Raw genomic sequence first — 27,448 nt, forward strand, 5'->3', positions numbered from 1 at the left:
CTACATGGTACAGGGGTGGGGATATATATATCGTACTGTACCATTGTGACAGTATTGGGTTTCTGTAGGATTTCACTGTGTTACACCTCTGTAGTCACTGGAATTTAGAGTGAGCTCTGTACTGTTGGAACTAAGGATGGGAATTATTGATTCATTTGGTAATTGATACGTTTTGATAGCCTTATTGATCGATTAACCGGTTAGTTGATAAGTGGTGTTTTTTTTTATCTGAGAATTAATTTCCCTCAATGTGTAACATAAAAATCTACATTTTTCTGATATACATAAAGAATACAAAAGGCATATTGTATTCCTTAATCAAATATTTATTTGACCATTTGAGATACAGGGCCAGGAAAAATCTAATCAAAAACCGAAACAAAATGATTCAATTGACCTACCATTTGATATATTTTCGGTTAACCCATTAAAACGGGGAAAGCATCCATGTCCTTTTAGATTTTGCTTTGGCTATTAAAAAATAGCAGATGTACAACAAAAGCTTGGAAGCGTGGAACGTGTAGCCTACATTTGCAATTTTTGGCCTACTTTCAGTTACGTTGCAACATCAGTGAAATAATCTGGGCACTCTCCTTCACAACAGCACCCTGTCCCTGGTGCATGGGTCAGCCTTCACAACAGCACCCTGTCCCTGGTGCATGGGTCAGCCTTCACAACAGCACCCTGTCCCTGGTGCATGGGTCAGCCTTCACAACAGCACCATGGTGCATCGGTCAGCAGTGGTGTAAAATAACTAAGTACATTTACTTACGTACTGTACTTCATTCTTTATTTGTACTTTTAATTTTGATTAGAAAACAATAAAAACATACATTAACCACTTCAACCCTATACATTTTGCCCATTTGAAAATAGCAGATCTACAAGCTCACAATGCGTCACAATGCGACGCATTCTGACCTGTAGATCGGCTATTTTCAAATGATTTTGTACACATTTTGAACTTGTGAAATGGGACATTCTGCAAAATTAGTACTTTTAATTTTAGTACTTTAAGTACATTTTGATGCCGATACTTTTGTACTTTTACTTGAGTACATTTTGAATACGGGACTTCTATTTATAAATACTGATATTTGAGTGCACCTAAATATCAGTATTTATACTTTTACTTAAGTAAAACATTTGAGTACTTTTTCCACCACTGTCGGTCAGCCTTCACAACAGCACCCTGGTGCATCGGTCAGCATGTTCCAGCGCTCCTCCAGGCAGAGCTTCATTAGTCATAACGTTGACACGGTGGGAGCTGTTCCCGGGAGCCAGAAGATCCATGGCTGTGTTCCACGCGCTGCTGCAATCGTGGGTCGAATGATCGTTGACCTCTGTGGTGTCGATGCTGCTGCCCCCGGCGAAGCAGCACAGGCCCGTGTCGAGCTCCCAGCTGACCTGCAGACTGATTTTGTGCCTGCAGTTCCGCCGCAAGCCGATGTCCATCATCACCGTGTTGGTCTCCGGGCACGCCTCCAGGATGACCACGTCATACGCCAACTCGCCGTTTTTGTACAGGGTGTCGAATGTACTCAACTTGAGGTCAGGGCGGATGTTGTGGATCGAGTCGTGGATGAAATCCTTGATGTTCAGCGTCAACTGCTCCACACACAAAGTCTGGCCATTGTCCCGTGGACCGGTGACCAACTCCTGCAGGTAACACCCCTGCAGATCCGTGAAGATGAACGGGCGAGGGTGGTCATCGTCAAATTCGTCCAATTCAAGATGTTCAGTGTCCTGTTCCGTTGCCTAGGGATGGAAGGACATGAAAATTACACATCACGATTATCGTGGCAAAAATAAATTATTGCGATTAACTATAGTATCGCAATATGCTTAAAAATGCCACTTTTGTTAACCACTTGAACGTTTGAAGAAGAACAAGCTCAAAATGTTGAGCTTATAGATCTGCTATTTTTGGCGAATCGATTTGTGTAGAGTAGTGTGTACAAATGCGCTCTTTACATGTCCGTTTTACCAAGTATAGAGAGTTTAAGTGGTACTGAATTTGCAGCTCATTAGGGATGCACACGCAGATTAGCCACACCAACCAAGGGTTTGAGGTAGGTTGTCGGTATAATGACAGTCGGACCAATAGTACAGTATGTCTAAACTAAAGCCTGTACCCAGCTAATTCATACTAGTGTATGATTTCACGATACTGCGATACGATTATTGTGAGTGTTTTTTAATCATGATAACAATTATCCCTACCGCTGCCCCTGGCTGTAGGAGGATGAGGTCCGCATCATTCTCATCATCTCCAGCATCCTGGTGGTCCTGGTGGTGGCAGAAGTACCGGCGTGTGTAGTTGAGGTACCTGGGTTTGCCGACACTTGCCTCTTGAGACGATGGAGGAGCACTCTCGGTGTAGAGCATCTGAGGCGACCGGCTCTGCTCACCTGCAGTGTTTTGCAAGAGAAACAAGCAACCAACAAGCACCAAAAAAGGCCTGAAAACAAGCCCAAAAAAAAAGACCTGAAAAGGTTTGAGAACTACTGGTTTAAACATTACACCATAAGCCCAAAATAAGCAACCCCATTTTAGAAAAAAGGCCAAAAAAACACAACCACCAAAAATGTACAAACAACATAAAAACAAGTCCAAAGTCACTCATAATAAGCGGGCATGACAATAGGCCTATCTCACAGCCCGTTTTTCACGCCCACTTCCGGTAAATAGTGGTGACTTTAACATGAGCATTTACACGTTTTTTTCTCTGGAGAATCTAAGTACATTTTCTAATGTAAAAATGTGACAGACCAATATTATTATGAAGCAAACAATATGGTAAATCAGCTCGAACAGATAGAACAAACCTTACCTTGAGAAAACAAAAGTTGTAGACTTCTTAAATTACCTCTGTTAACATGAAGCGTCTATGGAGTGACGTCACGCTATCACCACTAACCCCGAAAGGGGGCGTATTAAGGGGGGCGGGGAAATTCTGTGAGATAGGCTTATACTGCTCACCTGCTGCTGGGCAGAGGTAGATGCAGCAAGCCTCCAGTTTGACCGTACTCTTCAACAGGAGGACCTTGTCTATCTTCAGCTGGAAGGCTGGCTGGAAGGCATAGGGCGGGTCTGTGCCAAAGACGCTGTGGAACATATAGCCATGTTCCAGACATTCATCAACACCTGTGGACAGAGGTCGGTATGGTAGTAATTGCGCTAGTTACATTGAACCCAATAAGCCTTGAGGGCGAGTCTACAAATGCCTTCTAAGTCAGAAGTTCTCAAACCTTTTCGTACCAAGGAAAGACCTCCAAATTTATATGCATTTGGCCACTGTCCAACCCCATGTCCCCATCTGATAATATTTTGTGCCAGGGACCCCCCAGAGTCCCTTCAAGATTTTTCAAAAATAGCAGATGTACAAGCTCACAGAGCAGCGCAAAGTGAGGTGCTGAGCTTGTATATCAGCTTTTTTGAAAAATGTTGCTGTTTCAAACCACTGTTTCTGAAAAACTCATGCTGCTTATAGCTTAACTAGACCTGTACGTGCCCGTCGCAGTCGGCCATCGGCCTACTTGCATTACAACCGTACACACACGCACACACGTACGTACGCACGCAGAGACATGGCGCATTTATAGTAGGATGTTTAAATGGGTTTTAACCAGTTCCATTTACTTAATAAAGTAACCTTTTCAATAAATTATACGTATCAGTCACTCAAGTATGAAGACAAATTTGTACTTTACTTTTAAATCATTCATTTCATCAAGGAGACAATGATTAAAATAACGTAATATTTGTCAGCCAATTTACTTAATATCTAAAACTAGATGCTAAGTGCTTGTCCAATATTGGACAAGCACTTATAGTTTTACATTTTAGATTTTTCAATTACATTCTGATTTAAATAATTCAGATTGTATTAATATTAGCTTACTTTAGTAGTCCTTTCACTACATACTTTCTTATGCTTACTCAAGTAATTATGTGGATGACTACTACCTGGGTTGGCTACTCTACCCAGTGATGTAAAGTAACAAAGTACATCACTCAAATACTTAAGGTATTACACACACACACACACACACACACACACACACACACACACACACACACACACACACACACACACACACACACACACACACACACACACACACACACACACACACACACACACACACACACACACACAATATTTGAAAATGTGTTACTATAGTCACTTTGAAGATATTACCACTAATATTACGACCACTTCAACCATATAGGCCTACTATGGCTATTTGAAAATAGACAATTTACAATGCATTGTAAAGTATAGGCTACAGTTCATACAGGTCTGCTAAAGAGGATTCTAAACTTGGGATCCATATTCATTCAATTCACCACAAGTAGTCCTATTGGTACTTTTACTTAATTAAATGTGATGCGAGTAACTTTTCCACACCACTGACTGGCTCTAACCTAGCCACGGTTCACATGACGCTCGGTCATGTTTCAGTGCTAGCTCTAGCCCCATGTGCCCTCTCCCAGCAACAGAATGAGCGTAGGGAGAGGGCACATATGGGGCTAGGCTATAGCTCTAACCCACCTTGGGCAAGAAAGCAGGGAGGGCAGGGTTTGGATGGAGGGTTAGAAACTATGGTGACGACAAATATGCAGGACACATAATCGTCCGGCGGAATCATATTCATGAGCAGATGATGATCTGTAGGCCTACTGTTGGTGCTGCTGTGTGCATTGAAGCCAAATACGACAAGTTTGGACTCGTCACTGGGCCACTCACACACAGACAGATACATGTCACGCACAGTGACCTCGCTTCCAAAAAGATCCACGTTTTGCACGGGGTTGAGCTTGCGGTGCAGGTCAAACTCCCACCAGCACAGCACGTAGAAGTAGCCAGGATCTAGGGGGTCTACGGGGGGTCTCGTCCCGTCATTTTTGGTGTAGGTCAAGATGTATCGGCCACGTTTGGTGAAGCCGAGACAGATGTGACCTTCTATACGGAACTGCTCGCCGACAATGTCCCTCAGGTGGATGGTGACGAGAGGAGGGAGTTTCCTGAAGTGGCGTTGGGAAAAGTGTCCTGAAAGTTTGCCACGCGTGACAAGCTTGACGACACTGTTGTTTTGATAATGATGATTTCTTTGCATTTTCTGTTTGTTGTAGTCCTTCTCTGATTTCAAACTCGTCATGTTGGAAACGAGGCCCTCCTCCACTCCAGCGATCACTTCACCTGGCTGCATGTAGCCTACTCGCACGTGTGGTTGGTACAGCAAATCATCATAAATGCTCCACCATCTGAGACAGTAATGTAATGACAGTGTTAAGCCACAAGGTGGCGGAGGAGCACACCGTAATGAAAACATTGACTTGCAATCTTAGAGCTTGCAATCTGCCCAAGGTGGTAGAGTACTAATTCACGATTTCCCAAACTGCGGGTCGGGACCCATTCTTGGGCCACGGACCCATTTTTGGGGGGTCACGACTCACGATGGAGTTTTTTTATTACTTCAAAATATATTTGTTTTCAACAGAATTTCATTTTATCAAAAAAATGTAACCAGTGAAAATAGAAGATCTACAAGCTCACAGTCACAACGTGTGGCATCACACATTGTGAGCATGTAGTTCTGCTATTTTCAATAGTTAATTGGGTCACTGGGCGTGGAGTAGCCGCAATTTGCAACTCTAGATTTCTTTTAAATAATGGGATGAATCTAGAGTTGCAATACCCTCCATTGACTCCCCATTCATCCATTTTGCATCTGCTTGTATTAAACTACTACAGTTGCCCGGTTCCGGCAAGCCGCCCCGCGTCCGAAACGGTAGAGAAATGACAGAGTTACCATGTGGGGGTCCCCAAGGGGTTGTGTGTGTGTTAGGTTGCGCACAGGTAGTGAAAAACAACCATGCTGTTTTCGTGCTCAGACCCAGCCAGCCAGCCAGCCAGCCAGCCAGCCACCCACCCACCCACCCACACACATAGCTCCGTAAGGGAGTGGTTGTACCACTCAAAAATCCACCGTAGACATGTTATGAGGCTATGAGCTGTTAAACCTCTATGTAGCCTATAGGTGTTGGAAAAATAAAGTGCCCCCTTTGGAAAATTGTATGCCCCCCTAGCCCTGCTGATTTGTATTGAATGCACTGAATGGGGGTCTGGGTCGTCCACTCACAGTTAACAGCCTTTGTATTGAGTTTGTGCTTGAAATGTACTGTAATTCTGCAAACTGTTAATAAATTCTTCAATCAATCAATCAATCAATGGCCGCTCTGGCCTAAATGAAGGGTTCCCAAACCTTGCAGGCCCCCAAAATAATCATAATTTGAACTGGGGACACCCCCCCCCCCCCACACCCTGACAAGCACTTAATTGTAGGCATAATCACATTACAATTAGTTTGACTCAGTGCCACAGATAAATATTGTGAAAATACCTGATCTACAAGTTCAATGTCACTGGCCAACTGTCAGCCAAGGTTCCTCCTCGACCAATCCACGCATGGGAGCTTGTAGATCAGCTATTTTCACAACGCTTGCCAATTTGGTATTAGAAAGGTCTTAAAAGTAATTAAATTGTCACTAGTTCTTTCTAATCACTAGTTATGTTGCCCATTAAGCTAATCAACTGGAAAGCCCCCCACACACACACACACAATGGGACAACCCAGCTGGCCCTGGGGGTTTCGACCCCCCCTGATTGATTGATTGATTGATTTAAATATTTAACAGTTTGCAGAATGGGTACACTTCACATGAAAGCACAACTCCATACAAAGACTGTTTACTGTGGACGAGGACGACACACTGATAAAGCATTACACTTGTTTACAACAGGTTCCACCATTTTCAATTCATCAGAATCCCCAGTTTGGAATGGGAGCCATTGGCGTAATAATAATGCATATCAAACTGGGAGTCTTTGATCTTGAGATGAAAACGTTTGAGAAACACTGTTTTATAGGCCTACAAGTGAACGTGGTACATGTCTCTTTAAGAGTGGGTTGACAGAAAGAGAGAGAGAACGCAGCCAGCCAGCCCAGCAGAGCAGAGCAGACACACCGCACAGCACAGACTTGACGCAGCAGCCTATTGGACCTGGAACACCACTGCACTGCACTGCGTGTCAGGTGAAGAAGGATTACAAACAAATGAAATACGAGCGGCCGAGGTTTTTGTTGTTGCTACGTTTATTAATTCCCTCGTTAATGTGACGGATGATGAACCCGGGTAGAGTTTATTGTAGATGACAACAAGCCGCAGTGAAGTGAAGCTACTTGTGTAGCTGAAAGTTTGCCAGCAGTGCCAAACACAACAGGGACACGAGGAGGACTGAAGGGAGGAGACTGTGACAGCCGAGTGACAGAGCTGAGATTGACAGGTACAGTAGGTCAGGTGCGGTGCAGTGCATTCTGCATATAAACAGTGGTGGGAAAAGTACTACATTTTTACTTAAAAGTATCAATACTGCAATGTGGAAATACTCTGTTTAATGCAAGTAAAAGTCAGGAATTCAAAATGTAGGTCTACTTGAGTAGTACTAAAGTAGGCTATTCATATCCAAAATATAGCCTACTATATGTTTTTGTAATATACAAAAAAGTAAAAGTAGCCTAGTCATTATTCAGAATTCCCCATTTCACAAGATTGCCTACTGAATTGTAATAATAATTAATAAAAACATCTACAAAGTATCTATGCAAATATTCTAATTTTCGACTATTATCCGTGATGTCCCTTGTCAGTTATTATTATAAACTATAGGTAATGTTTACAGGGTGGGGGAGAAGTAAACAGGTGACATATGAGATGATCTGTCGCTGCAAAGGTGCTGTTGTGAATAACTGGATCATTTAGTTCAACAACTTTGTGGAAATATACGCTTATTAACTTATAGTGCAGTGGTTCTATTATTATTATTATTATTATTTTTATTATATTATTTTTTGTGTAAATAACTTTTTCATCCACGTGACGGCACCCCTCAATTACATTGTTACATTAGCACCTTTTGTCATATAAACTAAACATAAAAAATATGTAAATCTTTCCCCCAAAGATACAGTATGTCACAAGGAAAACTAGAGATAATATTTGTTTCCATTAGGACAGACTGAACATAAGTTTTAACTACTACAAGCTCACAACGAGTCGTGTTGTGACGCACTGTGAGCTTGTAGATCTGCTATTTTTGGCGAAGAGACCTTTTTGTACTGTAGGCTGAAAAAACCCCCCACCAAGTACAGTTTAACTCAGGTCCATTTTACTAAGTGAAGAGGGTCTAGTGGACATTAATGACTTCCAAATATTGTCAAAGTATTCTGCGGCACCCTTGGACTTGCGTCAATGCACCAGCACCCTTGGGTGCAGTGTTGTCCCTGAACAAACTCACAAACTCGTGTTCCTGAACTCATTCATATTTTGGCTTGATGAACGTTATTGTGAACTCGATTTAGTCATAGTTTTAGTCATCATGGCGTAGTAGTTACTTATATTGTTTACGTCAGTAAAAAAGGTAGTCAACGAACATTTTTCGTCATAGTTTCAGTCGACGAAATCAACACATCGACACAAAGGCTGACGAAAAAAAAGTGAGCACAAACTGAACACATGACGGATGTGTGTGTACCACAGGCAAATGTGCCTATATACTGTACTTGACGATGCAGTCACTTCTGCCAATAATAACTCACTTTCAACTGAAAAACAAGCAACTGTGGGAAAAAAAACAATCCAAGTTTTGCTGGAAATAAGCGGACTTGGCAACCCTGGAGTCGACTAGGTCGCGCAAAGTCGCGTACATTTCTTGAGCTGTTGTAGGTCAGGTTTCACCTGACAAAAAGCAATGTATGTGACTCTGTAAAACACAGTACTGAATGAATGAACTAGAGTGGCTTTATTTATCAAGTCAGGTTTTGTAGACGCAGTTGACTAATGATTTGGATATTTTGTTCTCGGAGTGAAAGATGGCGCATTGATGAATGAATATAACACAGCGATACCATGGAAATGTCGCAACGGAAATTAGAGGTTGTTCCTGTCTTCACTGTTATGTTTCATCTGTCTCCCACTCTCTCTCTGTCTCTCTTCTCTCTCTCTCTCTGTCTCTCTTCTGTCTCTCTCTCTCTCTGTCTCTCTTCTCTCTCTCTCTCTCTCTCTCTCTTCTCTCTCTCTCTCTCTGTCTCTCTTCTCTCTCTCTCTCTCTGTCTCTCTTCTCTCTCTCTCTCTCTGTCTCTCTTCTCTCTCTGTCTCTCTTCTCTCTCTCTCTCTCTCTCTCTCTTCTCTCTCTCTCTCTCTGTCTCTCTTCTCTCTCTCTCTCTCTGTCTCTCTTCTCTCTCTCTCTCTGTCTCTCTTCTCTCTCTCTCTCTGTCTCTCTGTCTCTCTTCTCTCTCTGTCTCTCTTCTCTCTCTCTCTCTGTCTCTCTCACACGCAACGTTCATTGACTGAAAAACGAAGAATGAAAGTCATGAGTTGGAACAAGTATAGTCACACACACACACACACACACACACACACACACACACACAAACTAGTGCACGTGGTACAATACCTTCTCTCCATCAGTGCCATAAGGTGTACAGGTCAGCTGTAATTCATAGTTTTATGCTCGTCATTACATAATTCAGCACATAGCTCGTTTTTTATTGCTTCCTTTTTTTTCCTGGCCCATTAACCTTCATGGCTCACAGCCAATTGTAAGGCAATACAATCACAATCACACACTGACACACTATTATCACCCCAGGGGGCAAAGTCCTGTAGCTACATTCTACTTACAGTACATGTACTGCAGAAGATGGATTGGATTGTAAAGTCTTGAAGCTACATTCTATTATAGTAGAATGATACATTGTAAATTCTTCAAGCTACATTCTATTACAGTAGAATGATGCATTGTAAAGTCTTGAAGCTACATTCTATTATAGTAGAATGATACATTGAAAATTCTTCAAGCTACATTCTATTACAGTAGAATGATACATTGTAAAGTCTTGAAGCTACATTTTATTACAGTAGAATGATGATACATTATAAAGTCCTGTAGCTACTACATGCTGTTATAGTAGATGGTGCATTGTAAAGTCCTGGGGCTACATTCTACTTACTGTAGAGTAAATATTCAAAAACATTTTTGTTTCCTGCTATTCTTGTAATTTATAAAAAATAATCAAATACAAAGCATTTTGTACATTTTGAAAAAAATAAGAGATGAAAAATATGAAAATAGCAGATGTGAGCTTGTAGACTGGCTATTTTCTCTAGTTTGGGTCCTGGGGAGACATCATATTTGTATTTTGGGTCTCGAGCTAAAAAGTTTGGGAACCATTGCTCTTCTGGGAACCAATGGCGGCGGTGGCTCAGGGGTAGAGTGGCTGGATGGTAACCGCAAGGTTGCCATTTCGAACCCGGGCTCCCAGAGTCCAGAGTTAGTATCGAAGTGTCCTTGAGCAAGACACTGAACCCCTAAAATCCTGATGTGCTGGTTGGTGCCTTGCATGGTTTCCGCCGCCATCGGTGTATGAATGTGTGTGTGAATGGTGTAGTGGCACTCTCATTTCAGACGGGATCTGTTGCACCATGCCTAGCAAGGTGTTGCATTCCTTTTGTCTGCTTGTTCTTCCTTCACCACCTGTTGGAACCAGAGCTTATTCTCGCTAATAACAAATGCTTGTTTTAACATTATGTCACACATTATATTGCACAGAATACACAGACCTCTTTTCCCAAAAATAGCATATCTACAAGATCTACAATGCCTCCGAGTGCGAGGCGTTGTGAGCTTGTAGATATGCTATTTCCGGCTAATGTTCCCCTCAGAATAAGGATGCGAAGCGGTTAATGCAAAAAACAAAGATCCCATCAAGAAAGATTTGGCAGTCCCCCTATGTATTAACTTTGAGGACTCCCTGTTGAAACAGTCTCTATACTTATACAGTTAGCTGATTGATTGTATATTGTTCAGCTTGTTGCTGAGCAACACATGGTATTCTGTGTTTTGATGACGAGGTTAGTTATTGCAAAATTGCAAAATGCCAAGGCAAACGCACACACACACAGACGCACACTCTCTCTCTCTCTCTCACACACTCACACACACACACACACACATACACACACACACACACACACACACACACACACACACACACACACAAATAACCATAACCCAATTTCACTCCCCTTTTTTCTAAACTGGATCACACGGCTCAGTTTTAGACTGCAAACGCGAGGTTAGGGCTGAATTAGTTATTTTCACAGATGCCTAATGGGCTTCTTGTGGGTTCATTAGGAGGTAGCCAGTGGATAATGTGCTTCTTGTGGGTTCATTAGGAGGTAGCCAGTGGTTAATGTGCTTCTTGTGGGTTCATTAGGAGGTAGCCAGTGGATAATCGGGGCCACTTAGCATCCTGATAGCCTGCGTAGTGTGTACTGATCAGTGTGACACAAGGATGGATAGCTGACTACCACATATCACTGGATGTTGGGAAGTGGATTAGTGGAACCAGTGCTGTAGCTAATCCAGAATATTTAATATTGCCTATGGTCAGATGATAGGATTTGTGATGATGCCACATTACCATTGGTGATTCATTCTATATTCTTATTATGAATGGTTGTAAGATAAGAAGTCCACTGGGGAAAAAAGAGTAAACTAAAGGATTGACAGTATTCAACCGTATCGTGCCGTTTTTTATGGGTAAGTGATCATAAAAAATTAGTGACGGATAAAGACCGACTGTGGTCACAAAGAAACGGTACAACTCGCAACACTTCAATGTTTATGGTGAAACTTAATGCGGTGGAATTTGATGCATAAAGTTATTCTTTACCAACATACCAATGTCTTTAACCCATTAAAACCGGGAAAGCATCTGTGTCATTTTAGATTTGAACCACTTTAACCATTATTTTATACTTTGCCTATTCAAAAATAGCAGATATACAAGCCCTTTTTTTATTTTTTTATTTAAATATTTTGAGATGGAGGTCCGCAGCCAAATACATATTTTGGGGGTCCTTCTTGAATTGAAAAGCACCACTGATATAGTTTTTTTTCAGAAACTGAAGACATAATCGGCCTCAGATCGCACACAATCCATGCCACCTGTTACAATAGAAATGCTGACCATGTGCCAGAGATATGGGACAAATGAAATAATAAATAACCGTGGGCGCATCCATGTGCACATCGCGTGCACGTCAGAAAACCCTTTTTTTATCTAAAAAAAGAAATATATATATATTAAAAAAATATATAATAATTTACATTGTACTGTATATAATTATTGCGCTTTGGGTCCAATTTGAGACAAATGGGATACATGTGAATTTTGCCAGTGTTTTTGTATTTCATTATTTATAGTAGCAGTTTATTAAGTTTATTTCACCTTCTGTTTTGTTTATGTTGCCAAGCCATAATATAATCACAGAAATAAGTGAGGTGCCATTTCATGGATTATCATATGAGTTTTTAATCAGATTATTGACGCTGCTATCTTGTCTCTTGTCTGCTTTGTAAATATATTTGAATATACTGTATTTATCAGGCTGCTTTTTGGACTTGGACCAGATGTTGTAGCTGTAGGCTGCCAAACAACCTTGGCAGCGAGCCACGGTGCACTCGCTATTCTCTCATTAAAACCATTAGCACTACAACGCTGGAGGTACCGTGAGGAACGGGCTCACAGAGGAGCCCTCAAGGCACACTAGCAGTGGAGGAAAGTAACTAAGTACATACATACATACATACATACATACATACATACATACATACATACATACATACATACATACATACATACATACATACAGTGTGTCAATTGTATGTATTGTATATTGTGAGTATGTCAATTTTCATTCTACTTATTTCATCTCAGAGGCAAGTACTTTTACAATAATTGGAAAACTTTAGTTACTTTGTAGATTTTAAATATTTTTAAACCACTTCAGCCCTATATAGACTTCGGCTGTTTGAAAATGGTCGATCTACAAAAGATTGTTGATCTTCCATTTGCAAAATAATTGTATACATTTTGAAAACATGAAATGGAAGATACTTTTGCCTTTTGATGCAAATACATTTGCATTTATAATCAAGTAAATTCTGAATACCAGACTTGTACTTGTAACAGGGAGTATTTCTAATGTGTAGTATTGATACTTTTATCTAAGTAAAAGTAGTTTTACCACCACTGGGGACACTGGGGACACACTAGGGAACTTGGCACAACAGGAGCTTCGGCTCTGGGCTCGTCTTCCATTCTTTTGTGCCAGGCTTTCTGCCACCGATTCGCACACCTCTAACCACAGGATTCCTGTGATCAAATCCCTAGCGTCCCTACTCTGGGGGGCGAATTTTCAGCAAAAATAGCAGATCTACGAGCAGATTATTGCTGCTAAATTATTTGGTGTAGAGGGACAAATGTATGGGGCCCACTGTAGACCCCTGGGAGACTTTTTAAAGATGCTACAGTTAAGTGGCGTACGGGGGTGTTTGGAGAGACTGGTTTGGCAAAACAGATCATAACAGGTTCCTCAACAGCCATCCAGTGTTGCCATGTCTGCATATTATAAGCGACTTTGGGCTTGTTTTTATGTAAAGATCCTTGTAAATATTGGTAGTTAGCCGTCTTTGCGGGATTGTTTCTAAAGTGTAGTTGCTTATTTGGGCTTTTTTTCTTCAAATGTGTTAATTATTTAAACAAGTGGTTCTCAAATATGATATTTTCATCAAGTAGGACCCCCAAATTAAATACTGTATTTGTCCCCCCATCTGAACATGTTAGTACCAGCCAGGAAGCTTTGTATCAGATTGGTGGTGTTAGAATGTCTCAAAAACAATATTCCACATTTTATTTCACATTTCTTCCTTTTTTGTGTGGAAAATTTGAGTTGTGAGCTTGTACTGTAGATTGGCTATTTTCAAATAGTCAATCTATATTGATTGGTTTAAAGTATTGGTTTAAAGTACTCATGTGGCCTATATTCGCTCACTTATTTATCTGGCAAAATCTGGCAACACTGCACATGTTCAGTGTTGAATGTCCTTGTTAACCCATGCCAGAGGGAAAAAACAAACATGTATCACATTTTTAGACTGTTTCAGATATATTTAAAAAGTTCTGTATGTTGTCTATTTTCCATTGGCCGTGCAGTGATCTCCTCCTACATGTTTGTCACTTCATGCCCTGCAAGCTTGTAATCTGCTATTTTTTAACATTTTTGGAAAAATCTTGAAAGTTTTTAATTATTTTTTAACACAAATCTCAAACATTTTCAGATCGGTGTCTGCTGCCAAATATATGATTGTGGGGGTCCTTGGCACGAAAAAGTTAGAGAACTACTGATTTAGAAGACATTTGTAGAATCGGCCTCAGCAGGTCTTAACGAGTTAAAAGGAGGCTTCAGCTTAATTGTACAAAAAGTGCTAAAGGGTACAAAAACACTTGTTTAGAGAGAGAGTACAAAACAGCCAGGTGCCATGATGACGAGTTCAGATGGCTCGAAAACAAAGTCACCAAGGAAGCTGTAAGTCAGCGCTGGGATCAGTGCCAGCCATGCGGGCAGCTGGTAACGCAGCCGTGCCAAGCGGGGGCACTGCCAACTCCCCTAGAACAGGATGCTGCCGTTTGAAAGTGTGATACACACCTTCCTCCGCACCTTCCTGTGTGGATTGGAAAAACACGGCATGAAAAGGCTTGATGCGTATTAAAAGAGAGTAATTGAATACCTGACGAAGACCCACTAAATCAAGTGCTTCTGGAAGCTACAGACCAGTGTGCCAACTGCCTTCCTTCATTGTACGTGTTTTTGTTCAGCACCTTTAGAGGTTTTTGAGATGTGCGTGCTTCCCGCTTGGACTCTATTTCTGAGAGAGTAATTGAAGCCATAGTTTATATACAGCAGCTGATAAGACATATTTGCTGATACGTTTTCACAGGGGACAATAAGGTCAGAAAGTCAAATGTACAGTTAAGGACAAGATATCCATCAGCACCGGTGTTAGGAAGTTTATGTTTCCACAACAGTAGTGCTTTGCCTGTTAAATTAATGACAGATTTATTAGTTAGTATGAAAGATAATCTGTAATGATGACAGATCTCTTCCCGGCCTATACACATAAACAGAGTAATGTTAGGGCTGGTCAGTGGGCACTGGGCAGTATATGGACATTATATCGAGATATCATTATATGAGACTAGATTTGTTGGATTGTAGATACAGTATCACAATATTGTGATATGTTTTCTTGGTTTTGAAGGCCAAGTAAAGTGATGTAATCAATGTTCTGAACTTAGCTGTATGTTATTTGCCTTTATTCACTTCAGGCATTACTATTATTACTACTACTGTTTTAAATTGTTAAGTGTTACAAAAAGCACAATATAGCTACTGATGATTGATGGCTCTTTATGCAATATTATTGTTACACAGGGACATTTGGTGACATGACTCAATCCTGATGTTTTTCTACATTATTTGTACGTAGTGGCAACACACTGAGAGGAGGGAGACATGGCAAAGTGTTAGGTTACGTGTGTGTGTGTGTGTGTGTGTGTGTGTGTGTGTGTGTGTGTGTGTGTGTGTGTGTGTGTGTGTGTGTGTGTGTGTGTGTGTGTGTGTGTGTGTGTGTGTGTGTGTGTGTGTGTGTGTGTGTGTGTGTGTGTGTGTGTGTGTGTGTGTGTGTGTGTGTGTGTGTGTGTGTGTGTGTGTGTGTGTGTGTGTGTGTGTGTGTGCGCGTGCACGCGCGTTTCTGTAAGGTCTTCTCTAATCCCCAGAGAGAATAGTGTTTCAGGTTCTCAGTGGTGCTGTCTCCCCTACCTTGACTGGTGGAGAAGGCTTTTGGACACCGGGTCCTATCAAATGACCCTGCTACTGTTTGGCTATATGTCTGCCTTCTCGGGAGAACAATAGCAAAAGCTATCTTCTGTTAATAGAACAGTTCAGTGATATGGGATGGTTAGGTTGTGCTTATGTCTTACTTTTGGTGACGTTTTCAAACTGGTCAATTGGCTTTACTTGCATAAAATGCTGCACGAAATGTTGTAACACTTGTCAGATCTACGGCGGAAATTCCAGACCCACAGGAACGCACCTAGGGTGCCGGCCCGATTCCGGCGAGCCGCCCCGCGTCCGAAACGGTTGAGAAATGACAGAGTTACCGTGTGGGGGTCCCTCTACTGTACCCTGTACTGTACTGTCACTGTACTGTACTGGCACACCCGAAATCACCATATATACAGTTAATATGTGCGTGTGTGTTTGTGTGTGTTAGGTTGCGCACAGGTGGTGAAAAACAACCATGCTGTGGTTGCACCACTCAAAAAACGGGTACAGTTATGGTTAACCAGAGTTGATTTGACTGAAAAGGTCACTAGGGAATGGTACATGAATGGTACATGAATGGTACATGAATGGAATGGTACATGAATGGAATGGTACATGAATGGTACATGAATGGTACATGAATGCATAACAGTCACATAAAGGTCACTAGGGAATGGTACATGAATGGTACATGAATGGAATGGTACATGAATGGTACATGAATGGTACATGAATGGAATGGTACATGAATGGTACATGAATGGTACATGAATGGTACATGAATGGAATGGTACATGAATGGTACATGAATGGTACATGAATGGTACATGAATTGAATGGTACATGAATGGAATGGTACATGAATGGTACATGAATGGTACATGAATGGTACATGAAGGAATGGTACATGAATGGTACATGAATGGTACATGAATGGTACATGAAGGAATGGTACATGAATGGTACATGAATGCATAACAGTCACAAACGCAAGTGAGATCTGAGGACAAAGGTGATATGTAGGAAACATCATCCTCCCATGTATATACTTTTTCCCCTCAACATTTTTATTTATTTTTTATTTTTTGAGGGGAGCTCTCAGCTAGCCCCTCCAATACATATGGACACTGGGCAGGGGTCCTGTCCAGAGCCCGGGGAGACCATTTTGGGGAGGTTCTGGACAACCGTGGGTCCGACCTAATCGACACTGGGCACTGCACCCCCTGTGGTGGGGTGGAACGCGTGTGTCAAATTTGAAGTTGGTGTGGCGAGTTACGTGGATTACAGACGTACAGTACGTACACACACACACACACACACACACACACACACACACACACACACACACACACACACACACACACACACACACACACACACACACAGACTTTATAGTTAGATTAGATGTATTGTAGATGGCAACCAAGTCTATAGGATTTCTAATGTTTGTTTAGAGGATGACAATCGTTTGCGAGCCATATGGACTTTAATGTTTGTTTAGGGCACTGAATGACAATGTAAGACTGCATGTGGCCGATATACATCTTGTAACAAATTTTGTTGCAATCTTGTAAATCGTAGACGTCATTTCCTTGAGCAGTACTTCCGCCAAAATCCCGCAACTCCCGCCCCAAAAACAATGACACACTCTACAGCGTAGGTCTTGCCCTGCGTGATCAAGTAGGGTTTCAATTTACAACATTGAATAGAATACGGAGATAAGAGGTTTCTGCCCTGACGGCAACGATTTGTTAGTGCCTGACCTGAAAGAAACAGACAAAGCCCATTGTTTCGTGTTCAAGTGAGCCTGGTGAATAAAGATGTGGCCATTCAAAACGCGGGAGTGGTGACACGCTGACTTCATCGGTTGGGGGGAATGGTGGTGGTGGTGGGGGGAGGGGGGGGGGGACTATGAAAGGGCGTTCTGTTGAGTGTGGAGTGCATGAATCAGCAGTGAGTCTGCAGTGGCTAAGACATAGATTTAAGTCTGACTAGCCTGTTTTATTAGCGCTCCTGAGTCCTGACTAGGTCAGTGGTTCCCAAACCTTTTCATGTCAAGGACCCCCAAATTGATACTAATTAGTCTGCGGTCCCCCATTAGAAACGATATGCCAGGGACCCCCATAAGAAAGATGTTTACGGCTCTAGCAGTGATTCTCATCCCGTTTAATTTCACGGACACCAATTTAATGGCATTTCTATCTCTGGGACCCCCAATTTATATTGTAAAAATCAATGTTAATGTAACTCTGAGAGTGTACAAATGGAACCAAATGAGCCAGTTAGGGTCCATTTGGTTCCATTTGTACACTCTCAGTTTGGAACAAAATGGACCCTTAGGGTCTGTAACTCTATCATTTAGCTGGGGACCCCCTGGAACTCCCTCAAGGACCCCTGGGGGTCCCCGGACCCCACTTTGGGAACCACAGGAATAGATAACCAGTGATGTTTAATCACACCAATGCTTGCAGACACATTTACTTGGTTTACAAACCCTCATTGAGTGGCAAAACATTGCACAGCATGGGGCATTGGAGTTTGGAAGTGCTCGTTGGAAATCACGGTCCTTCATGTAGAAAACGAAGAAGAAATTATTATTATAACTAAAGCTAGCAAAATAAATTATAATAAAAAAAACCCTCTACATTCATACTACATACATATTTCATATGATTTTGGCTATATGAAATCTATAATAATTCTGCCAGTTTTAACTGTTAAAAATCTTTATGTTGTTTTCATGACACAATACATACAAAATAAAAATGAATGCTACAAAACTAACCTGGAGATTAAGTAGAAGCAGTCATGGAGGAGGTAGGCTGTGCACAGCAGCACACATCATCATCATTAGCAGATGATGATGTTAGATTTAGAAAATAGGGTTGCTAATATTTTTTGTTGCCCTGCAGTTGGCTTTGGCACTTCTTTTTTTGGGGGGTGGGTGGGGGCATGTTAATGTATGGTGGCACCGGTCCACAACGCACAACATACAACAGTGTCGGCGTTTGTTACAGTACACAATGTGTGTTTCCCATTCAATCGGGTCTACTCTGTCATGCTCAAAAATGTTCGCCTGTCTTTCTGTCGGAGGCAGCGCCGTGTAGATGAGAGAGTTGCGACAACCGTGTTCACTGTTTATTCACGGAGCTTCATGAGTCACTGAACGGTATGTTGTCGTCACTCTCTCTCTCTAAACGGCTCTGGTCTCCAGGCTGCGCTCCGCTCAGCGCTCGACTCTGAGCAAGATGGCGGCGCCCGTCAGACTGTGTTGTTGTTAACTTACAAACTAGTGGTTCTACAACGAGTCCTACGTGGATTTTATCGTTTATAACGTAGGATGAGGTCGCATGCGGCCATGCAAAATGATCGTGTCCGTAGATTATTTGTTTTACCGCATTTTTTTTCCGCGATTTTTATTTCTCACGTGGATTATTATTACTGTACACTGAGTACAGTAGTGCATCCCGTGGACGCACGCATGTTTTTGAAGTGCGGCCCAAAACTATAAAGTGCGTTTTGGGACGCAAAACGCACCCTATTTACATCACGAGTAATGCTGGAAGCAGTGGGATGTTGCGTTATTGAAAATGAGTGCTTCCAAACCCTGCCACTTAGAATAGAAAAATAATCACCTGCACAGAATTTATTGACAGAAAGTTGTAGCTCATAACTTGTCTACGGTGGATTTTTATGAAACGAAAACTTTGCAGATAGAGGATAATTCAAGCTTTCCGTACAGCTCCAATGTTGGTGAATTCAATCAGATAGGACTTTTCTGTTTGGATGTATGGGCTGTCAATGAGATAGGACCTTTCTGTTTGGATGTATGGGCTGCCAACGAGATAGGACCTTTCTGTTTGGATGTATGGGCTGTCAATGAGATAGGACCTTTCTGTTTAGATGTATGGGCTGTCAATGAGATAGGACCTTTCTGTTTAGATGTATGGGCTGTCAATGAGATAGGACCTTTCTGTTTGGATGTATGGGCTGTCAATGAGATAGGACCTTTCTGTTTGGATGTATGGGCTGTCAATGAGATAGGACCTTTCTGTTTGGATGTATGGGCTGTCAATGAGATAGGACCTTTCTGTTTGGATGTATGGGCTGTCAATGAGATAGGACCTTTCTGTTTGGATGTATGGGCTGTCAATGAGATAGGACCTTTCTGTTTGGATGTATGGGCTGTCAATGAGATAGGACCTTTCTGTTTGGATGTATGGGCTGTCAATGAGGTAGGACCTTTCTGTTTGGATGTATGGGCTGTCAATGAGATAGGACCTTTCTGTTTGGATGTATGGGCTGTCAATGAGATAGGACCTTTCTGTTTGGATGTATGGGCTGTCAATGAGATAGGACCTTTCTGTTTGGATGTATGGGCTGTCAATGAGATAGGACCTTTCTGTTTGGATGAATGGGCTGTCAATGAGATAGGACCTTTCTGTTTGGATGTATGGGCTGTCAATGCGATAGGACCTTTCTGTTTGGATGTATGGGCTGTCAATGTATGGGCTGTCAATGTATGGGCTGTCAGATGTATGGGCTGTCAATGTATGGGCTGTCAATGTATGGGCTGTCAGATGTATGGGCTGTCAATGCCAGCGAGAAAAATGTGGAATTAGAGCGTTCATCCGGGTGCATCAAATGGCAGATGGCAGGACTTGACCATTTCAGCACCACAGAGGCACGGACAGAGACACAATTAAAATGTTTTACCTAAGTATAAGGAAAACTCTGGAATTCAAAATGTACTTGAGTGAAAGTACCTACGTATTGGTATCAAATTGCACTTAAAGTACCGAAAGTAGAAGGCACGCATTATGCAGAAAGTCATGTTTCACAAATTATGATATGTCCAAAATGTATACAAATCTTTTGGAAATAGCAGATCTACAAGCTCACAACATGTATAGCAGACGTTGTGAGGTTGTACTTTTGTACGTTTAAATAGGGCTTAATTTATGTCTTGTAATAATAATAAAAATGTACAAAGAAACTAGTAGCTAAAGTTTTCAAATTATTGTAGTGGAGTAATATTGTCTCTGAGATGTAGTGGAGTAGAAGTTGGAAAATTGGAGATTCTCCAGTAAAGTAAAAAGTACCTAAAAAAAGTACAGTATTTGAGTATATACTTAGTAACCTTACACCACTGAGTCTATTCTATTTCGTAAAGGACAAAGTAAACTCACCATGGATGTGTTTAGAGAACAGACAATATGCTACATTGTCTGTGTTCAAAATTTCAAATCCACCTGAGATTTGCCATTTTCATTTTGTTGTCTGGCCACTTCTCTAGTCTAGGGTCACACATTTTGGCACCAGTGGTAGGCTTGCTTGGTATCTTTTTGACAGCAGAACGACTTTCTGCATAACACTTGGTGCACTGAACGGGCACTAGCCAACTGGCAACATTCCAAGGGAAGGAAGGTGTTTGTTGTGAAGTCCAAGTAAAAGTACTACAGAGACTTAAATTAAGCTGTTCATGATGCACCACAAACATTGTGCAATTGTCTCCACCAGGCCGAAGGCATGGGGAGAGAGTATGTTTTGCACTCCGTCCGTGTGTGTGTGTCCGTCCGTCTGTGTACAGCTAATCTCCGGCACCGTTAACCCGGTCGATGCCAAATTTTGCACAGACACATGCCAAAGATGAACCTCTGCCCCAAATTTTCCAGAACGGCCTGTTATATAGCGCCACCAGGAGGCCGACTTTTGAAAAACTTTTTTTTTTATATTACTCCTCCAGATCCCGCTATCTGTATAGTAATGTGTTCATTCATGCCGAATCTGTCCGATATTTCATATTCCATCCTAATTGGCTAACATTGGCTTTCAAAGTTTGCAGGCTTGTCCCGTTTTGAACAAAAAGCCTCAAATCATGAACGCATGAACGCAGCGTGCAATTTACGTGAAATCTTTCACAGACTTTCCTACTAGGCGGAGGAATATATCCCACCCTTTTCACATTGGCCTGTTATAGCGCCACCAACAGGTGGATCTTTGCAAAACACATTTTTGGAACAAAATGCCTCAAATAATCCAATTGCCATCCAAGGTGTAAGAAGAAATGACACCCTTTTCACATTGGCCTATTATAGCACCACCAGGAGGCCACAACCTGACCTGCCTGGGTGGAGACCTGTTCCCAGAGGGGCACTTTATATAGTTTTATTCTATTATGCAGAGGACACCCTTTACTATACTTCTTTATTTTATACTTTATTTTGGCAGTACTTTACTATGTTCCATAATTATAACTACGTAAGAACACAAGTTAAAAACAGCAATTTGACAAAAAATCCAATGTTATTTTATTTGGGACCCATAACATTTCCCTGATTGGGACCCATATAAAAGAGCACCCATGGTAAATGGTAAATGGTGCATTTATATAGCGCCTTTATCCAAGGCGCTTTACAGAGATTGTGCATTACATTCACCCATTCATACACCGATGGCAGCTGAAACCATGCGAGGCACAAACTAGCACATCGGGAGCAATTTGGGGTTCAGTATCTTGCTCAAGGACACTTCGACAGTAACTCTGGGGGAGCCCGGGTTCGAACTGGCAACCTCGCAGTTGCGATCCAGCCACTCTACCCCTGAGCCACCGCCGCCCATGCCAATATGGGTCCTGGGACTCATTACATTGAAAACCTAGGAACATCAATGTAGGCTCTATATGCTCTATATGTATGTGAAAATTCAAATTGCAAATTTGCACTGATGAGAAAAATGCAGTTCATTGTGTTAGCCCTATTGGGAAGCATTGTGTTAGAGACGACCAAACTCAGCCAGGGGTACAAGGGACTTTTCCTTCTAGCCCTGGTGGTGTACGGGATTTATTTTAGACCATTCATAGAGTGTGTGTGTGTGTGTGTGTGTGTGTGTGTGTGTGTGTGTGTGTGTGTGTGTGTGTGTGTGTGTGTGTGTGTGTGTGTGTGTGTGTGTGTGTGTGTGTGTGTGTGTGTGTGTGTGTGTGTGTGTGTGTGTGTGTGTGTGTGTGTGTGTGTGTGTGTGTGTGTCGGGGTGGGGGCTCAGACCATAAACTGCCATTTCCTCTCTGCACTGCCCACTGAGAGCGTTGCATAACAGAAATGTAAAGAGCGGCAGACGCGACAGACAGGCAGGCACGTGGCGCTGTCAAGAGAGTGCCGTCAATGGGAGATGACATCTTTTTTGTGTATAAATGTACAAATGCCTGTGTGTCAATAATCCAGCATTGACATACATGCCTGAGGCTATTGCTACTGTGTGTGTGTGTGTGTGTGTGTGTGTGTGTGTGTGTGTGTGTGTGTGTGTGTGTGTGTGTGTGTGTGTGTGTGTGTGTGTCACTGGTCAGCGTTTCCCCACTGTACATAGTTGGCAATGTAACCCTCCCTTGTGTGTGTGTGTGTGTGTGTTTTTGTGTTCTGTACTGTGTGTGTTTTCTGATGGGGACAAAGGACTCATTTGTGGAGTGCAGGCCCGGGAGGAAGAATAGTTTGGTGTTTCTCCTTTCTTCTGGTGAGTGGTTTGGGTTCTCTGGCAGTGCATGGATCTAGCGAGCTACAGTACTTCACTAGGTGGTGGGTGGACCGTGTCCTGTGAATCACATTGATTCATTCATGCTGCCCTCTCTCTCTCTCTCTCTCTCCTGCATGGGGCCCCATGCGGGGGGGCATTCATGCGCCGGCCCCCACTTTGCCTGGAACAATGTCAAGTCAATTGACATTTCAGCGTGGGAAGTCTGTTGCGGAAGTGGTCTATATACTGCATGTTATTGATCCCTCCGGCTCCATTGAATTTGTGAGTCGCTCTGGACTTATCCAGCACTGCTAAATCATGGAGTGCCTGGTGGTGCCTGGCTGAACGCATGTGAGTTCCATGGACTCCAGGTCAAATCCCACTCCGGTTGTGTCTTGTGTGTCTTCCCTCGCTTTGCCTTCGGGTTTCTGTCTGTCTTCATGTGCACCTAAAATAAAGGGATAAAATGCCAAAAGAAAAAGTGTCTACTGAATGCCTAAATGGTAATTGAAATTAGATTTCATAGTTGGAACAAAATGGTATTTATTGGATTCTTTCAAATTGTTGATACCAATTGTTGCATTTACACAACAAAAACCAATGTGGATATCAGTGAATTTCGGAAATGTTGAATTCAGGAGATTTGACTGGAACATCTGCTTTTGTTGCACGGATGGATTCAGCAGGTGAGGCCTAAATTGGTTTGGTTGCACATCCTGTGTGCGTGGGTGGATTTACACTGACTGGATCCGGTTTCATTTACCCTGAAATAAGCAGCAAGACATATAGGGTCACAAGTCACAACATGTTGTTTTGTGAAGTATAAAATATAAATATAATAAGGCTTTAGTCTTGGTGTTCATCAGGTGCACACTTGACCCTTTTTTGTAAAAAAAAAAAAGAAAATGTTAATGACGGTTAGAAGATTTAGAACACTTTCCTGGGGTCTTTACAGTATGTGTGTAATATGTGGTTTTAGATATTTTAGATTTTAGCTGTGTCCTTGATGTCACAGACACTGGACTACAATTCCCATAATGCTTTTCTCCTTCTTGTGGATAGGGGGAGGGCTGTCTTACTGAGACAACATGTAGTCCAGGAAGGAAGTGATGTACTATAGTAAATAACAATAAAGAAATTGCTGTAATTTTTTGTAAAGAAAATAAGAAAAAAACATTATTTAGCCACTTGTTCGAATGCCCCCGCACCCTGTCAAAAATAGCTAAAATCGCGAAAACGAAAGAAAGCAGCAAATGAACAAAATTTAACACTCACCTTTTACTTTCTCTAACAACCTAAAACATGAACCTTGGTTGAAAAAAAATCAAAGTTGTCCATTAAAACGTCCCCAGACGTCCTTAGAAGTTAGAACCCTGCAGTTTTATTTGATAAGACTGTCTTTAGCAACCAACGTGCTAATTTCATGACAAATCTGTTCACTACGGAAGCACATTTATACCACTGAAAAAAGTTAAATACCGGTAATATTTTTGTAAATGAGATTTTTATATTTTTCCCCGCAATTATAATTTTATGTCTAAGTACTCAGTTCAGAGTTTTTCATTCCTATTATTGTGACTGTTGTCAGTCATGTTTTAATTTCTTGAAATTTCCGATTTTATTTCTCAGAATTGTATTTCTGAGTTTTTCTTGCAGTTTATTTTTCTTCTCACAAATGTAATATAGGCATTTGTGAGGAGAATACCCCTCACAATTCAGACCCTTTTATTCATTTAGTTCAGTATGCAGTTTTGCAATAAGACACTTGATTAACCCAGTAATTCTCATTCTCATCTCAGTCTTGCGTAGCCAGATAATGGAAAATCTCTGCCTACTGAAATGTTAGGGGACATTTTAATTTAATGTAGTTGCTATAGAACATCGGAAAGTATATGGCCTCTAAAACCTATGGGCACTGCTTTGAAATCCAATGTTCGCCTATTATCAAGGGAACTCTGGTTCAAGTGGTTACATTTCTGAATTCTAGCCCTGAATTTTGATGTCGCCAGACGACCCAGTCAACCTGGACCATAATGTTATGTTTGTGTGGGTTTCTTCTTGCATGTGGACTCCAGGAAGGCCTCCTACCCACCCCAGGTGTTGATTGACTGATGGACGGAGATGTTCGAGACGGTGTGACCAACAGCAGGCACACGATGGAGCTGTAGCCAGTCGTCCCTTCACCAGGGAGCTCGTTACTGAACCTGTCCATGGGCCACTGGACCTTCTGTCCTCCGTCAACCAGCAGGGTCCGAGAGGAGGCTGCTCACTGACAAGGAAGCCAACGGAAGAAGGAGCCCTTTCTGTCCTCCGATTGAAACACAGCAGGTAGGATTGTATTGCGTGTGTGTGATGTCTAATCTCCCTTTGTGTGTGTGTGTGTGCAACTGTGCATGTGTGTGTGTGTGGGAGGGGTGGGGGCATTTCGAAGCGATACTGTAGTGGAGAGAGAGAGGAAATTATAGTAGTGGAATGCCATGCTGTGAATGGTCCTGCCGACCGGCATTTTCAGCCATGTGGTGATACAGGTACAGTTGGGTGCCACCGATATTGTCCCTTATCATTTGACCCATTTAGGCCTGACCTCAAAATTTTAAAAAATCCTTCTAAATCCTCCAGTTTTCAGAAATAAATATTTTCACGATTTTTCAAAAATAGCAGACCTACAAGCTCGTAGCGCGCCACTCGGTGGCGCGCTATGAGCTTGTAGATCTGCTATTTTTCAATAGCTAAATTATAACAATGTTTAAAACACCAAAAGGGGTTCCCGCCCAAAATGGGTTAACTGTCCTTTTGCGCAGATCACACAAACCTCAGCAAAAAGAAAAGGACAATATCGATGGCCTCCAACTGTATACTGTATGCCCTGACCACTGCAGGGGCGCCCTGTGATGTCAATTTTGATATTGCCTCATGGGGAAAGGTGTTTGAGATGGTTTCCTCTACAGGATGCTATTTGTTGTGTTCACAATAATACCTGGTTAACACATCGAGTAACTAATCATCAACCTTTTATTATACGACGGTGACATATTAAAACACTATGGCAATATTGGCAACATTTTTCAAAAGTTTTCATAGGTGGGCGGCCTATCAAGCTCAAAAGGTGTCACAATGCAAATTGCGGTGCATTTGTGATTTTAGAGGACTATTTTTGCTAGTATATAGGCACTATTTCTTGGCACTATTGGGACTATTGCTTTATTACAGTAGCCTATATACATAAAAAGACGAGACAATTCACAGTATTCAACAGTGTGGTATGAGTTGTATTTACTATATCACATATAATTTAAGCAAGAGCGTGTATTTGTGTGCATCCGCACACAACAAAAATAACACATACAGGCATTGCCTTTTTATGTGACCTCGTGTTTCTGACCTCAATAATAACACTGGGTGTGTCTGTGTGCCCTGGGCGCCTTGTGTGTGTGTGTGTGTGTGTGTGTGTGTGTGTGAGAGAGAGAGTGTAAATGCATGCACACACACACACACACACACACACACACACGTGAGAGCGTTTATGTGCTTGTTAACTGTCAGTGCAGTTTCTTCCACCTGACCAGTATGATTCTGTTGATTTTTATTATTGCTTATATTTTATACTTATGTGGTCTAGTAGCCCGGCCACCAAAATATTGGTGGTCTACCGATATTTAGTCCAAAAGTGCAACATTTTCTAATCAATTTGGATTTGATTAACCCATTTAGACCCATTTAGCATTACTTTATCTCTGAAGTCAGGATATGAGTGCACGTAGTCTTTTTCGATACTTCTACGGATTCCGGATTTCCGGATTCAATTCTGTGAAGTCTTTCACAAAACAGTCGTTGGTTTTAGAAGGCATTTTCTAAATCGGCCTTGCAGGTCTAAATGGGTTAAGCTTTTATTTCAGAAACTAATATAAAATACACATGAGGTGAACAGTAGTGAACAATGTAAGCCCTATTCGAATATAGTTGATGTACTCTTTTTTATTTTTATTTTTTATGTCCAAATTAGGGACGCCATGGTGAAAGTGGTTAAAACTTCGGACACATTGGCTGAATAATTGTCAACACGATGTCATGAAAAGGTCAAGTAAATAAGGAATGGCCGACTGATACTGATGTATGTTATCGGTCTAGTAGCTCAACTATT

General features: G+C 41.8%; 2 protein-coding genes across 6 annotated transcripts in view; one reads left to right on the plus strand and one right to left on the minus strand.

Annotated features, from left to right (window-relative positions):
* Positions 1 to 335: 335 nt before the first annotated feature.
* LOC306943309 (DDB1- and CUL4-associated factor 15-like) lies at positions 336 to 5,258 on the minus strand. 2 transcript variants are annotated; one of them, XM_079529551.1, is made up of 4 exons: positions 4,754 to 5,258; positions 2,983 to 3,147; positions 2,224 to 2,411; positions 336 to 1,758 (listed from the first exon to the last, which is right to left on the minus strand). In XM_079529551.1, the coding sequence occupies exons 1-4, from the start codon at positions 5,214 to 5,216 to the stop codon at positions 1,180 to 1,182; spliced, it is 1,395 nt and encodes a 464-aa protein (XP_079385677.1). In that variant the 5' UTR covers positions 5,217 to 5,258; the 3' UTR covers positions 336 to 1,179. The 2 variants fall into 2 exon arrangements, with proteins under 2 accessions (XP_079385677.1, XP_079385676.1); XM_079529550.1 differs by having other exon boundaries at positions 338 to 1,758; positions 4,559 to 5,256.
* A 1,778-nt stretch (positions 5,259 to 7,036) lies between these two features.
* tnk2b (tyrosine kinase, non-receptor, 2b) overlaps positions 7,037 to 27,448 on the plus strand; it is a 123,909-nt gene continuing 103,497 nt past the window's right edge. For 3 of the 4 annotated variants that reach the window (XM_079488927.1, XM_079488929.1, XM_079488930.1), the window contains exons 1-2: positions 7,037 to 7,354; positions 25,383 to 25,635. The gene's annotated coding sequence lies outside the window, so the exon portion shown is untranslated. The remainder of the gene's footprint in view (positions 7,355 to 25,382; positions 25,636 to 27,448) is intronic. The other variant, XM_079488928.1, reaches the window with a different exon arrangement.

Source organism: Electrona antarctica, assembly GCF_951216825.1.
Source record: "Electrona antarctica genome assembly, chromosome: 19".
NCBI lineage: Eukaryota > Metazoa > Chordata > Actinopteri > Myctophiformes > Myctophidae > Electrona > Electrona antarctica.

Excerpts from the sequence above, each read along its gene's own strand:
- LOC306943309 (XM_079529550.1), bottom strand. The coding sequence starts at position 5,216 with ATGCAGCCAGGTGAAGTGATCGCTGGAGTGGAGGAGGGCCTCGTTTCC. Across the intron at positions 2,412-2,982 it reads CTACCTCTGCCCAGCAGCAG|GTGAGCAGAGCCGGTCGCCT; the intron begins GTGAGCAGTATA and ends AAAACACTGCAG. Across the intron at positions 1,759-2,223 it reads TCCTACAGCCAGGGGCAGCG|GCAACGGAACAGGACACTGA; the intron begins GTAGGGATAATT and ends TTCCATCCCTAG.